At 44.1% G+C, this 15,750-nt stretch overlaps 1 protein-coding gene across 5 annotated transcripts in view; it reads left to right on the forward strand.

The window, feature by feature from the left end:
- Positions 1–13,615, forward strand: part of TNFRSF11A (TNF receptor superfamily member 11a) — a 31,093-nt gene extending 17,478 nt beyond the window's left edge. For 4 of the 5 annotated variants that reach the window (XM_027682347.1, XM_027682376.1, XM_027682352.1 and 1 more), the window contains 6 exons: positions 520–613; positions 971–1,065; positions 1,909–2,016; positions 3,885–3,937; positions 5,460–6,300; positions 10,450–13,614. In XM_027682347.1, coding sequence (XP_027538148.1) covers positions 520–613; positions 971–1,065; positions 1,909–2,016; positions 3,885–3,937; positions 5,460–6,300; positions 10,450–10,829 — 1,571 coding nt within the window. In that variant the 3' untranslated portion in view covers positions 10,830–13,614. Of the gene's footprint in view, positions 1–519; positions 614–970; positions 1,066–1,908; positions 2,017–3,884; positions 3,938–5,459; positions 6,301–10,449 lie in introns of all 5 variants that reach the window. The other variant, XM_027682367.1, reaches the window with a different exon arrangement.
- The last annotated feature ends 2,135 nt before the right edge of the window (positions 13,616–15,750 follow it).

The following is a 15,750-nucleotide window of genomic DNA, read 5'->3' on the forward strand; positions in this document are numbered from 1 at the left end:
AATGAACACTGGGAACAGCTGCACCAAGCCTAAGGAACCCCAAAAAAGCAGCACATAATAGAGTAATGGAGGAAGCTGTGCAGCACAGGCCTAGAGCACAGTTGCTGTTCCAGCCTAGCAAATCCTGGTATAGCATTTTGTTTACCGTGACTTTATAGAGGTGACAATACCAGTCAGCATCACTGTCTGTGGCGTAGCATTGACATGAGGGAATTATTAGGAGGGGAAGGATGTAACAGCTGTGTGTTTTTTTACAAAAACTGCGAATGGCTCCTCGTCATTTCTCATTTTGATCTTGTAGAGAAGTGCTCAGGTGAGACAACCGTACTTTTCACTGCTGACATGTGACTGTCATTGCTGCTCTAATGTAACCTAAGATCCACTCTTCAGGAAAGTTTTCAGGAGAATTGCCAGGGGGAGAATGGAGCAAGAGGATGGGGAGCACAGTCACCTTCCTCTCGCTTGAAAGGAATTCACAGAAACTCAGCTATGAAATTTTTCTTCCTTTACCTCACACAGTGCAACAGGACAAGGACACAATGTGCATACCATGCCCCAGAGGCTACTTCTCAAAGGTGTCTTCATCCACCGACGAGTGTAAACCCTGGACCAAGTAAGTCCCTGTATCTTGTAAAAGGGCCACACCAGCCAGAAGGCAGGGAGAAGCCTGGGTGAAAGCATTTCTCAATGGGGTGTTCCAGGCTGCTTGCAGATTACACAGAGCATCTCTGTTGGCTGTACAGCAGTGGAAACATCCTCATGCTGAAGCTTGAATTCTCCTTAGAGGACAGCAAGAGAGCAGTAACAACATAACTGCTGAGCTGGCACAGCTGAAAATAAAGAAAATGCCTGATGTTCTTAAGGGTAGAGAAATGTTGTACTTTACAACAGACAGCACTTCTCTGCATAAGACTAGGAGCCACATTAAGCTTCCTCTAGAGAATGTAGCCTCTTTGTCTTTCTTTTTTAGCTGTACAGCTTTAGGAATGACAGAAATCATGTCTGGGACTGACAAGTCTGATGCAGTTTGCACAGAACGTAAGATGTCTGAGCCATCAGAAGACGGTATGTGTCCTTGTACAGATTATGTGTTCAGAAGTAGCAGGGAGGAGGAGGGATATGATTACTAGGGGTTTTGGCTGGCTTAAATCCATTCCCATTGTGGGTGACCCTAGGGAGAGCAGCTGTGGACCAAGACAGAGCTCTTGGGAAATCCCACCCTTAAAAATTGCTTTGAGCCTGGTGGCTCTAAGGCCTATGTCCACTACTAAGCTGTTTCACACCTCCCACTAAAACTGCATGGCAAGCAGTATATGACCTCCATCACATTTACAGCTCATTCGTTTTTTCAGCCTGCAGATTGCCATACACACATTATCTGTATAAAGACCAGCAGCTCACGTCCATGCTTATTTTATAGCAATGGATACAGTCTCAGCTCAATCCCTCTCAGATAAGCCCTTCTTGCCCACTGCCCATTTCCTTCTCCAGTGTAGGTATGGTACCAGGGAGGCTGCTTGCCTGGCATGCAGTGATTCATCATAACCTGAGATAAAGGACAGAGTTTTCCAGCTGAATTCTGTAATCTCTGTGAGATGTATGTCCCGTATTTCCTGAGTGAGATCGAGCACAGCCCATGGTCTGCTGGCAGCTTGCAAGGCAACATTCAGGGGAGCATTGAGACCGAATCACACCTCTCTGAGACACCAAGGCTCTGGTTTTTATGGAGATGTCTTGGTACCAGGTACCTTCATTAAGGGAGCTGTTGTTCTTATTACAGAAACTAAAAATCGAATAGAAAGGAAAAAAAACCCTCTCCCCTAGAAAAGCAGGTGAAATGAGCCACGTTTGTTATACTGCTGAGTCCAAGCTGCATGTTGATGGCACTATCTTTTTTACATCCTGCAGGAACAAACAGGATCTTATATGTGTTGATTGTCATCTTGTTTTTTGTGACACTAATTGGCATCGTTGTCTTCATCGTGTACTACAAGAATAGGGGAAAAAAGCTAACAGGTACGTGATAGCTAATGACACTGCTATGGCTCTCTGTGCACTCCAATTTCATGGGTAGCCACTAGATTAAGAAGCTCAGGAGTTATGCTAGAAGTTTTGTGCTATCTCCATGGCTGTCCATATGGATATGCTTTACCTAGCACAAAGCCAGGCTTCAAATTCCCTTCCTCTAGGCAGACAGTGTATTACAGCATATTACAGGCAGTGTATTGCGGTGTATTACACTGACCCATGGGGTGACCACCCTGGAGGTGGGCACGACCACGGTGTGGAAGGAGGAGGGCTGGTGCTGGGGGCTTTCAGGGCAGTATGGCTGCTCCACACCACATGGCACAGCAGACTCCTTGGCCAAAGAGAGTCAAGGACAGACATAGGGGCTTTCACTACCTCCTGTTTTCTTCTCCTCCTACTTAAAAACCTACATCTAGACAGGTTAAAATATGGATTTCAAGACAAAGGCCTTATGTGTATTTGAAAACACTATGGAGGCAATATTTCTAGCTGGAGGCCAAAGTTCTGATAAGATATGGACGAAATACTAAAAGGAAATAGCATAAACAGAAAAAGTAGAAAAATAGGAAAATTCTAGCAAGGGCATACTGGATAGCAGTGGGATACTGTTATTATTATTAATTGAGTGGAAATACTTTCAGTAGTTACTCAACTCTGTGTTAAGCCCTTGGTCTCCTTAATGAAGGACATACCTCTAATGTTACATTAATTTTTTATGTTTCCCCCCTAAAGGTGGAAAGCTTTCCATCACCTCCTTTCCCAAGAGCTAGCAACTTAAAAAATGTTTTGGGAACAGTGGAAGGGAAGACAGAAATCCCTTCTTGTAAAGTGTATTTCAGCCTGTGTTTTAGAAATAGGCTGCTTCTGCCACTCTAAACATGGGTTGTGCTAAATCTGGAATTTCTGGGATGTGCTGGAGGAAATGGTGACTCTCCTCACAAACCAAATATTGTGTAGAGCAGGTTAGGGGGAATGCAATTTCTTTGACATTTCTATTGCCCTGCTACTCTGCAGTGACAGTCCCTCATTGCCTTTGCATGATGAATTCTGCTAACCTGAGCCTGGGAGAATTGCAGGCTCAGGAAGAAGCTCTGCCTGTTTTTGGGGGGATACTGCCAGTAAATGTGCAGATTCAACATCAGAGGAACAAAGTCATTGCTGGGAACTGGCAGTGGCTACAAAGCTAGTCTATCTTCAGACATACAAAACCAGTATAAGCTTCACATCTATGTGAGACCTGAGCCCTACAAAGTCTCCTAAATGTGTAAACAGAAAACCAGAATTGCTAACTCTATGAAGTGGCAGCTGTTGCCATAAAATATGTTGGACTTAAAGCTTTCCTTTGGGAGATACTCCAAGGAATTTTGAATTAATTTCCCCATTAAGCAGACCCTGATTAAGTAGAGTATGCTGTATTTGAGCTTGCCATGCTGTGGTTTCAGTGGCTTACCCTCTTCTCTCCAGGCTTCTCACTCCTAGCTGGGAAGGGCCTTTGGGCCATCCATGTGACTTCTCTTGAAATAGACCATACCGCTGCGAGCGGGTCGTTGTTGGGCCAGTCATAGCTTGGTGTGACATATGACCAGGAAAGAAACCCCATTTGATGTGGAACACAGTTTAACCGTGGTCTATTTTAGGAGCTTGGAAACATTTGTTCCACAGAAATATATCCCTGTTCCAGTTACAATGAATCCTCAGCTAGACCGATGCTGGGACACTTTAACAGTCAGTAAAAACAGCTTACTGGTTTTATTTAATATGATATTGTGGATTGTGAATGACTGTGAGTGTTTAGGTCTGTGGTTAACTTCAGTGCCTGCTATATGTTACAGCTACTCTTTTTGTTTTCCCTACAGTAGATCTACAGAACTGGGCTAATGAAGTGTGCAGCCAAATAAAAGGAACAAAGGTAAGGTCAAAGGCACTGTCATTTTCTGTTTGTTTTATGTTTTGCTCATGGCATTCCTGACACCCCTTCTGAAGTAGACTCCATGGTAATGTTTGGCTAGAAAACAAGTTTTGAGTTCCTCAAAAAATGCTTTCAGGTTTGGCTTTTTTAGTCTGGTTTTCTGTAAATATGAGGCATATGAAATCACTGTTCACAAATAGATTCTGAACCTGCTCTCTGGTTTCAGCCAGTTTTAACAGAGGTAAGAGTCTCTGTGATTGTTAAACATTTATTAGGAGAAAGTTAAACGTGAGCCCACCATTTGCTGAACACCTGAGACTCTGCCTAGGAGAGAGCCTTTCTAAATCCTAAGAGCAGGAAAAGCTTCAGCTGAGTTTGCCCCTTGTTACATACCAGAGTGTTCACAGGCAAGAAACCCGGATTAGGGACAATGCCAAGAATGCCAGGCTTTCACTCTGGAAGAACACCAGATCCCATCCTGAAACACTGAGATGGTGGCACTGGTCCAAGTTCATGTGCACAGCCTGCTTCACACCATGGATATGGACTGAGGTGTTTAACGTGCATGCTCTCCCCACCACCCCTTCTAGGAGCTCTGCTTAGCTGTTGAAAGAGTCAAATTCCACTGCTAAAAAAATAAACAACTCCATATCAAACAAACCCACTTTGTTGAGCAGGCAGTTCCTCTTCTGTCTCATTAGTGCTCATGCAACCTCCTGCCTTGGCAGCTGCTCAGATCCTCTGGGACAGAGGAGTGAATCAACAGCAATTAGTGGCTGGCAGCATTTACACTCTCTCTTCTATCCTGGAAGAGCTGAACAGACACTAAAAATTAAAGGTATCAGTTCCCAAATACCTGTCTTTAAAGCACAACTGGCATGAACTGAAGGAAACCCTTGAAGTACTTCCCAATCCTTTTTTTGGAGCTGCAACCAAAATACAGCTTTACTTTGACAAGTACTGACAACATGATGTCACGGGCCTTTGCATTTGTTGTCCTAACTTTGTTGTTAAAGCAACCTTGTCTGTATGACTTCTTTTGTTTTAGCTTGTCTCAGGCCTTCTGAATCAACCCAGGTTCTTTCTTCAGTCATGATATTAAAGATTCAGCACCCAATAAGGCCTTCACAGACTAACAGCTCTTCAGACACATGAGGGTTTCCAAAATCTAATAAGCGGTTAGATGGGTCTTACTGATGGTCCATAAGGAACAGCAGAATTCAACAACTCTTCTAGATTTATTAACTCTTCTTAAGTGACCTCATAAGAACTAGGAATGGTGGTCTCACAAAATTAAATGTTATTGCCCCCCTCCCTGGACCACCAGCTCACCCACTGAACCCAGCATCACTAGTCATAGTTTCACAGCAGAATAGAATTACACTCAAATATAGCAGTGCTGCTCAACCTCAGCAGCTCCACACAGAGGAAGAACCGTGATCTACCTTTTCCTTCTTTGTCTAGAAAATAACTTTCTGCTGATCTCTTTACTGAAGACGTTTTTACTTTGAATTTCTTTCAGGAGCCCCCTAGAGGTGCTTTTGTTACTGTGAACATCACAAATGCTGCTGTACCCCAGATCTCTGAAGGCATGTGTCTCCTGGGCCCCTCTGGCTCTCCTGTCCCTGGAAACTCAAGCTGCACCAGTGGTCCCACTCCATGCAGGGACGGGAGCCCCAACACAGAGCCATGTGAGGCAGGAGATTTTTCTGTGGGAAGTGAGACTGATGATTACCGTTTCCCACCAGTTCCCACAGAAGATGAATACACAGATAAGGATCTCAATAACACTGATTATTTATCTTTAGTAAGTCGGACTGCCAGTAAAACTGTGTCATCGTTTTCAGAACCAATGGAGGCAGGGGAGAATGACAGCTTTTCAGGGATTGGGAGCACAGAGGACATATCAGTCTCTCAAGGATTTCACCCTCCATCCAACACAGATGGGGCACACATTGCCAAGGACCAGCTTCTTCAGAAATCTTGCCAACATGCCCACGGTTGCCTGAAGGAAACGGGCAACAAAGAGACAGATCGCTTTGCAACAAACTATGACTCAGAGAAGATCTGTGTGAGGTGTGGCATTTCATACAGGGAATCTCCACAAAAGTGGAACAAACCTTGTTGTGCTGTGGCTGACAGTACCTTCACCTCCCCAGAAACTGGCTCCTGTGCACAGTGCACATGTGGTTTGAATTTTCTCTCTGCTGGTCAGAGCACTTTAGGAAATGATCATGGTTTGGAAGATGCATCTTCAGATAGTACCAACAAGAAGTACCAAAACACAAACAGAAGCACTTCAGGATCACACAGAAGCACTTCAGGGACAAACAGCAGCACTTCAGACCTCCCTCCAGCATCTGGTAAGCCCATTAAGCTTGACCCATACACCACTGTGTAGGATTATTCTCTGTGCTAGATCAGTAGAATTCAGAGGATCTGATTTAGGATAAAAATAAAATTATGCCTTTTCACTTAATTGCCCTGAAGCTAATCTGAAAAACAAACCTGAAATAGTAAGGCCACTTGGTTTGTAGTGAATTCTGCCAATAGTATGAACCCAGTGAGGGACCATTGTCCTGCCCTGATCTAACCAGCAATGCAGAACCCATCGTCTGGCTGTCACTGCAGAGGCCAGGCAGTTCTGTTAGCAGGTTTGGGTGTTGGAGGAAACTTAGAAGTAAGACAATATAGGGATGTAGAGGCTGAGTCAAGGAAGGGTGCATAATGCTCAGACAGATATTTTCCATTCAACAGTCTGCATGCATGTTTTTGCTAATAGATTAAATCCAGTTACATTTATACGGTGGTCAGTGAAACTCCAGGTGGAGCTGTAACCTGGTGGCCGCACCCGGTGTGAAAGATAATGTACAATTTTCTGCTTTTAGCTCTTTCATTTTAATTCACTAGGATATAAGCATTCACACAAAAATAGTTTCATACAGGCACTGTTTCTCCATACACACGTGCTTTGTCCCCTAAACAACTCTGAAACACTGATGCCAACTTGCTAAATGTCTACCAATTTATCGAGTAAATATATCAAAATTGTCAAATGAAAACAGAGGAAAAAATCACCAAAAAAAAAACACATCAGAAGGGAAGTTATGAGCCTTCTCTGGATGAAACCTTCTTCCCTCAGACTTTTTTTCAGTGTAAAAGTCTGCAATCTGCCTGTCATGTCTTATTAGTCATTTTAGATTATAAATCTTAAAGTCAGATGTTCTATTTTTATTTCTATCAATGCACTGCCAAGCATAATGAGACTTTAGTTTTGAGTAGGACATCCAAGTATTACTGTAATACCCACAGCAGTTGTAAGATGCCCTTCTTTAAAACCATGTCGTGCCTTAAAGTTTCTTACAGAGACATTCTTGTTAGTCTGCCAAAGCCCCAAAACAACACACTTGAAGGTCCTTCCTCTCTCAACATGCACGCCATATGGTAGTCTGAAAGTGTGTAGTGTTCATCTTCTGAAGAGCAAATACTCTTTCTGCTGCTTCAGTTTCCTGAAATCCTGACGCAGTTTGGTTGCTGTCTGGTCTGTACAAAATGCAGCAGGAATAAAGAGAACACAGATTATCTTTTTTGTTATTGTTGGAAGATGACTCTTGAGATAAAACTGAAAGTAAAGTTGTATTTGATACTGCTTTTCTTTCTAAATCTGACACAAAGAAAAAGAGAAAATATTAAGGAAAATATTAAGACAATAGAGCAAACAGGAGAGCTTGAATTTAAGCGATGTGCTAGAAAGTGCCATCTTAGATCTGCAGCGTATATCTTTATATGGGATTTTAATTGTGTTTGTGCTTTCAGATATGTACATGCTTTAGTGCCATCTGGTGAAACCTGAGCACAGATACTGTGTTCCTAATTCGCCATTTTTTAGGTACAACTGTAGGAAGGTACTGACTGAGCTGTGGGCAGTATCAGAGTGTGGACTAGTTAATCTGTAGGTAATGTGGCTTGCTGGCAGAGTAATTTTTCTGTCCACAGAATGGCTATGCCCTGCTGGCAACACGTGGTTGCAAAAGGACTGGGACAGGGCTTAGCCATAGATTCCACACCAAAGCACCCCAGCCACACTGGGCCTGCACGTGGAGCTGCATCAGCATCGGTCATTTTGCCAGGCCTTGTGAAGTGCCCAGATGGAATAAATGTGCTTGTAAAATAACTTTCTGTAAAACTATTCAAAGCAACTGAAGCCACCAGGCTTTGCACACAGTCCTGCTAAGACAGAATGGTACAAAAGAGGGTCAATGGAAAATGGGGAGGAAATTCCATGACGTTTTGGTTTTAGTTCCCTAACACTTAAAATGACAACAGAAACATCAAACTCTGTCCCTCCTGTGAAACAACCCTAGAGGACCAAAGTGAACCTCTGGACAGGTGCCATTTACAGGGGTCACCACTGGAGATAGAGGTAAGCCTTCAAGCATGCTTTCAAACCCCACAAGCCTGGAGGCAGTCAGAACGTGAAGCGTCGGTTCATGCCCACCTCAAGTCCTGTGTAGGGCTACAGCATAACGCATGAGTGCGGGAACACTTAGGTGACTCACAGTAAGAGATGGTTTTGCAGAGCCTTTCACTTCCGGATCCCAAACCAGCCTGGTTTGGCAGCAACAAACAGTTCTTACCACCTAGAGGACATTAAATGTCTCAGAGAAAATTATTCACCTGTGTTGTCCCAGTTCTTAGTGAACTATTACCACAAAGATTAATCTGTCAGTGTAACTAATATCATCAGATAGTCTGAAGAGATCGAAACACTGCAGAGAATGACACTTTCACTCTGAAGGTGTCCCTTAAGCTTTTCAGGTTGGAACCACTTCACTTAGTACAGTCTAGGAAGCTCATGTGTCCATTTTTTGTGCTTTTGGGCCTCAAACATTCTTTTGTTTCAGTATGGTGTCTTCAGAAAGCACTGAAGATTTGCCAGCCACATTCAACTAAAAATTATAAATGTGTTAATCTACCTTTTTTTTTTTGTTTCCCTCCCCACTGCCACATATATTTCTAAATTCTTGATCTTGTACTGAGCACTGGTAAACTTCACAGCACCTTTTGCTAGTGACAGGCAATCTGTTTAAAGCAAACAGTTATTTTTTGTACTCCCATTATGCCCAGGAGTTTTGTTGATGGCAAACAGCCAAACTGAATTGAACATAGGGGGGACAACTGGCACAGAAAAACTCCCGCAGAGAAAACTCTTATGGACACCTCATGTTAATCAATAACACTTGGAAAGAAAGCAGAGAGCTGGCAATGCAGTGGTTTAGCTGAAAGAAATAAGATTGCTTAGGGGGGCCTATTAGAGAGATGCCCAAGTGCTACCCAGACTCAGTTATGAGCAGGCACAGGTCCTAATTCTGCACAGCTGGAGCCCAATGTCCAATGCTGATGTGCAAACATCCCCATGGCCGCTGGAAAAACAGTATTTTACTGGTCTGGGCTACGCTTAGCTGCAATGAAAATGGGAATGTCTGAAGTGCTGAGGAATGTGAAGAGGAAAGGCACAAAACATCTAAAAGGTCTCAGACTAGTCAAGTCATGATTAAGTGAAGCACAGCAGGAAAAACATTTGTTAGGAAGAGTGTTCACAGGCTAGGAAGATTTTGTTTACTTGGTTTCTTTGGTTTTTTTAATTTTCAAACTTTAACAAACTTGTTAGTTTGATGTTGAAAGTTTGTTCCCAGTTATTTTCTTTCTGTTCTGCGGAGAGTTTATTAATTCCCGGAGCCTGGTCCTGCTGTCACTTGAATCAGTGACCCACCTCTTGAATAGCAGAAAGATTGAATTTATACTGAAAAATCTCTAATCGCAGGCAGACTGACAGAAACTATAACTCTGTTAGTTTACTATAATATAGACTCAGTCTCTTCACTTGAGTTGGTATATATCCAGGTAAATCCATAAGGGTGCTAGATGAGTACCAGAGTGTACCTACATAGAGGATCAGGACAATATAAGATAATCATATAAGCTCCATGTCATTTGGGCACTGTGTGATTGTGTGATTTGACACTAAGCCTTTCAGTGTTTGTTCAGTAAGCCTACTGCCTAGCCCACATTGTGGGATTGGTTGGGGTTTTATTTCCCCTCTGTTAAACAGTGTGATTTCTGGGACTCTAATAAATCTCATAATTAGAAATAATTACACCACAAACCACAGGTAAGTTGGACACAGCCTGTGCATCAGGCAGCACAGGGAACATGAGATCCTCCCACTCTCTCTTGCTTCCCAGATCACAGCTCAGAGAGAAAATATTTCCAAGCCTTCCAGACAGGCTCCCTTATATGACAGACTTTGTCCTGAGGAGACAAAAATGGAAATAATTAAAAGGCCCAGTGGAAGGCATTGATTCTAAGAGCATCCTCATGTCACGGGGGAAAAAATAATGGAACAAGAGTAAAGCTACCACAGCAGATTAAGTTCACTGCGCTAAGCATCCACCTTGTGAGGGGAAAATATTAATCATGACTGTCTTCTTTTCTCCCCTCTCCTTCCCCAGGAAATGTGACTGGAAACAGTAACTCCACCTTTATCTCAAGTGGACAAGTAATGAATTTCAAGGGCGACATCATTGTTGTCTACCTTAGCCAAAACTCTCAGGAGGGGACAACGGCCTCTGGGCCAAACGAGGAGAATGTGGGTAGCCCCGTGCAGGAAGAAAACCTCAGCCGCTGCGAGACTTTTGCCGGCAATGCCCAGCACTACAAGGAGAAGTGTGCAGAGCTGCAGGGTGCTTGCCCAGCCCCAGGGAGTGGGGGGCCACGGTGGCCTGGTGTAGCCCTGGCCCAGGAGCGTGGCCCATCCTGCTGTGGACAAGCCTCACAGCCCGTGCAGGAGGAGGGGAAGCTGGGACACTTCTCGGAGAAGGTGTTAAACTGAAGGGAAACGGTGTCCTCACTGTGGGCCAGGGCGCTGACAGGCAGCCCCTGACGGGACGTGGGGCTGCCGCCACGCTGCCAAAATCCCAGGTGTCGTGACAGACTGGGAGACTTGCTGCCCCTGGTGTCTCTTGGGAAATTTTACAGCTGGAAAGGATCCTCGTGACATACATGCCAGTGGTGGTGGTGCTCTCACTGGGAGGTGACCAATGGGGACAGGCGCACACATGAAGCTGGGCGCTCTGCCCCCACATCACAGAAGCAGCAGCAGAGCTTTCTCCTCTCCCTGGATGGGGTGATGGTCTCCCTACCTGACCCTCATTCCCTGGCACCTCTCCCTGGCAAGCGTCAAAAGGGAGTTAAGATCCTTTGGTCTGGGGACTCTGTGAGGAGGAGAGCACTGCTGGTCGGGTGTGCAGGGCGCTCCCAGAGAGGAAACAACATGGCAGAGGACTGGACTCATGGGGGCCCCTGAGCACTGCCTTGGGGTTTTCTTTTTGCAACTAAGCTGTATCCATTTTGCTGGGTCTTGGGCCTCTGGTGGTGGAAGGAAGCTGTGGTGCCACTGCCAGCCTTTGCCTCCCTGTGGTGATCTGGCTGGTGACATCAACCCTTTCCATCTTTCCCCAAGGAAGCAGATGCTCCAGTCTCAAACCAGTGCCAGAGCCAAGATCCTGGTCTGCCCTTTATTAACATGTGGGTATAAATAGGTGTGTGTGATGCTGCCACAAGCGGATGATAACAGGCAAAATAGAGCTGATATGCCTTAAAAGCGTATCAGATTAATCTCGAGCAAAGAGCATTTATAGTGACCCTGATTCACCTCTGCCTTATTGCACCTTGTCAGTGGAGTTCAAACCCCTGGAGATGAGAGTGATGTGTGCCTGGTATGCTGCTTCAGGAATAACATTGCTATAGTTTAAGACACATTGCTGGTAGCAGGTGGAGGAAGGGTCTGTGATAACCAGCTGTGTGTATTTCCTCAGTGACAGAAGAGGGAGGCGTTACCCAAAGATGGAGAATTTAATCAGGGTCAAACACATGTTCCTTCATCTGGTCAAACAATTTTGTCATTCCCTCTGATATTTTTATTAATGAGCAGAGACTTATTTAGGTAGCACGAAGCTATCGCCAGAACTTGGACTGTATGAGCTGAAGTCAGTGTAGCCACTGTCACACTGAGAGCTGATGAGCAATGGGACCAAAGGTTTGGCATTAAAGAATAATAGTAGTTGTATTTAGAAGGGAGTGTCAGCTACTCAACTGGCTTTGGTTCAGATCCAGTATCCTTCAGCCTCCTCCAGCAGCCACTGTGGAGAAAAACGTGAAGGGAACAGAATCTCAAGGAACTCTCAAGAGAAAAGTATAAGATTTTTAATGATTTTCTGACAGGAGGAAATGTTCTGACATTCTGCTTCATATATGAGTGCTGCAGGAACCTATGTGCAGCCTGAGCCTTCAGGAAGGCAAGTGCTGTGTTTCCTGCCAGACAGCAAAGGGATCTCTTACCTAGTGTAGTTTTAGCTTCCCTAGTGGAAAAGGTCTCTGGTAGGGAGAGCTCCTCCCCAGGAAGGTTTTAAAGCTGAGATTCAGTGTACAGCTGGTCTATTTGCAGTAGTATTGCTCTATGAGGGAAGAGCACCTATAAAGCTGACAAGGTGACCACTGTCATGATGAGCTTCTCATGCATAAAACAAAAAGATGCGCTTAGCCACCTTCACCCCTCAGGAGAATAATTCTGCATTGCTTATATACCTGGGATGTAAAGTTCATTATAAATGTAAGACTCTCTCTTGGGTGGCTGACAAAAAGTGTGCATGAGCAACCAGTCTGCGTGGCCTTCATAAAACTAGACTACCCTAGCTTAGACTTAGCCAGGCAGGTAGATTCAGTGATGGCTCAAGCTACCTCTGCTTCTCTGAAGGCCTGTGGCTGAGGCTCTCTTATCTGTGGTATTCTTTTGTCTTTCCTGCTGGATCTTTTATAATCTCTTTCTAGCCTCCTCTGGAGTAACTCTCTATCCCCTAGGCACTGGTGTAATAGGGACAAGGCAACAGAACCACCTTCAGGCAAGGTGGTGTAGCTATTTTCCCACTTCATCTTAATTTTTTCAGTTGTATTTTCCTGGAAAGCATTCTCCAGGACATCAGTCCTGCTGGAAAGCATTCAACCAGCCCCATTTACAGGGCAGGTGGGACTGAATTCTTGGGCTCTGGGTAAACTACCTGTCTGAAAGTCTGTCTTCTCCTCCTTCTCCCTCTGGAGCTTCTTTCTTCCTTTGGTTTGTATCCTCCACCAGAGAGCAGAGAGCACAAAATCCTGGTTTGAGAGGAGACAATGGGAATTTACTACGTGTCCTCAATGAGGACACGTTTTTTACTCACTGAATTTCAGGTTCCTACTGAGCAAGGATTGAAACTCGGATCATCAGCAAACATGAAGAAAAGAGTCCTGCATGGAAAATGTGATGCACCAAGAGGTCCAATTCTTTTTCTTCCTCCGGAGTCTACCCAAAAGTGAAGAAACAATATCACAGCCATCAGCATGCTGCATGCTCCCTGGGTCTCTGCCTGACTGCTTAGACATGGATCCCAAAGGGACAACTTTATCCTCATGATTTCATTTGTCGTCAGTTTGGAGCTGGGGCTGGTTTTAACATCTGTTTGTACAACAGGGACCTATGCATTGGGCACTAATTTGGAGGCTTCTGGCTGCTATTGTAATACACATAATTAATGATAATAAAAATCTGAAAGATTTATTTCAGAAAAAGTGAAGATTTTATTTCAATTAATGGGGAGAAGAAAAGACATTATTATATACCTGTGCCTATTAAAAAAAAAGAGCAAAATATTAATATAAATACATCCCTGGTTAGGCTTTTGTAACATTTTTTGTATGTAGAATTGTTTTAACAAGAAGTGCTTCCCTTCCACGGTATGTGCCACAATGCACATTCCACTCATGCACAGAACCAAATAGGAGCTCTCATAGATCTCGTGTGGTAATACTTTACTGCTGAGAACTAGGCACTGATTCCAGCTGAAACTTCCTCCTGCACAGCATGCATTTTTACAAGTCTTTTAGTCTGAGGAGTCACATGCCTTATGGTCCCCCCGGGCAGATGGAGCCCGTTAGCCCTGTGAGGCCATCCATCTATGAGAAGGTCACTCTAAACAAACCTACGTCCTGAGGACCTCACTGCCATTGTCCAAGCTTGCTTGGCCCCGGTAGATGAACCTTAGGATTAAAGGGTGGGCTCAGTTCAGCGCAGGCTGTGCCTCACCTAAAAAATCCATTGCACAGGCTGGAAAGGTAAAAGACCTTTCCCAAAATCTTCGTTCGCGAAGACTGGCCATAAAAAAAAAATAAAAAAATAAAAAAAAAAATTAGGTGTTCTTGAAACTCAGCCACTTCAGACCTAGAAGGACAGCAGTAATTCTGCACATAGCCATGGGAAACCAGGAACAACCTTTTGCTCGAGGGCACTGGAGGAGTACTTCTTTTCCCCATGGAACACGCTATGGCATTAAAGATCAATATAAACGGTAACTGCTGTTAATCTGTGTACTTTGCTACGTGTTCTCACAGAGACTGGAAGTAACTCTGCAAGGCTTACAGCATACCTGGGAGTAGCATGACTGAAATGTCATTTCCACTTGTCCATTCAAGTTCCCTTCCTTTTATTATATTGATCGTATCCGAACAATTACACTTCTGTGTCTATCATAAAACAGAACCCTGCTGAAGAATGTCTTTGTGCTAATCAGGTATTTAATAGAGCTATAGTTTTATAGATACCTCCATTCAAATTAGGCAACAGTGCTCCCTCACCACCCCACACCCCCTCCACCCTTAAAAATAATCTACAATGATTGGAGAATTCACTTCCACCAGCACCTTGGCAGACCCCCGCATATGCCTGCATTTCCCGTTGCTCTCACTTTGTTACTGTGGTTGCTTGTTTTGTCCTTCTGCTGGGCATCAAAGTTGGTTGTGACCTCCAAGTTGATTGTGTCCTTTCTGCAGCAAGGTTTGTTCCAGTCTTGCCTTCAGACCCTCCAGCACACTTTTCACATTGTCCAACATCTGTTGTGTTGTAAAATGTGAGCATACATGAGCATGAACTTAGGGTAAAACTGTTTTATTACAATTCTCTCTGGCTTATGAACAAGGCAGTGACAGCATAGCATTAAGGAACCATGATGCAGTAGACAAGCACGCCAGAGTGTCCGATCCAATATGTTCTAACATTCTTTTTTCTTTCTTCTTCTTTTCCTTTTGGCTACCTGGCTTATGGTTTCTTTGCTTTGGCTGAGGATTACCACAGTCCTTCTGGTTCATTCTGTAGCTTGCCTGACCACTTCATTGATCCTCGGACATTGCACCAGTTTTTACTTACATCAAAGTTGACAGGTCCATTGCATCATATTTCTGTTGACAGTCTCACATTTCTATACAATATATGAAGATGACCACATGTGAAATTGCTCCTGATTTCAGCTTCACAGGAAAGTGTTAGAAAGGTTTCCAAGGAAAGCAAAGGAGCTCAGGAGTTTTTGGGACCACCTGTACAAGCAGGTCGTATAAAAGTCAGTGGGACTTGGCAGAATGCATGTGAGGCTACTGAAAGGGTTTGCCAACATCACTGCACACTTTAACATCTTTGACAGGTCATGGAGTTCAGAGAAAGTCTGGAAAAGGGCAAATGTTACACCCACCTACAAAAAGAGGAAAAGGGAATATTTGGGAAATTACAGATTAGTCAACCTATATTTCCAGGCATGAAGGAGAAGAAGGCAACTGGGAGAAGCCAACACATACCTCAGCTAACTCAGCCTTCTTCCACTGTCAGCAATTTATTATTTGCTCCATCATTGCTTCCATAGAGACTTGGGAGGATGACCTTCCTCATCAAGGCA

This window comes from Neopelma chrysocephalum, unplaced genomic scaffold (genome assembly GCF_003984885.1).
Source record: "Neopelma chrysocephalum unplaced genomic scaffold, ASM398488v2 Primary Assembly neopelma1_22b, whole genome shotgun sequence".
Classification (NCBI taxonomy): domain Eukaryota; kingdom Metazoa; phylum Chordata; class Aves; order Passeriformes; family Pipridae; genus Neopelma; species Neopelma chrysocephalum.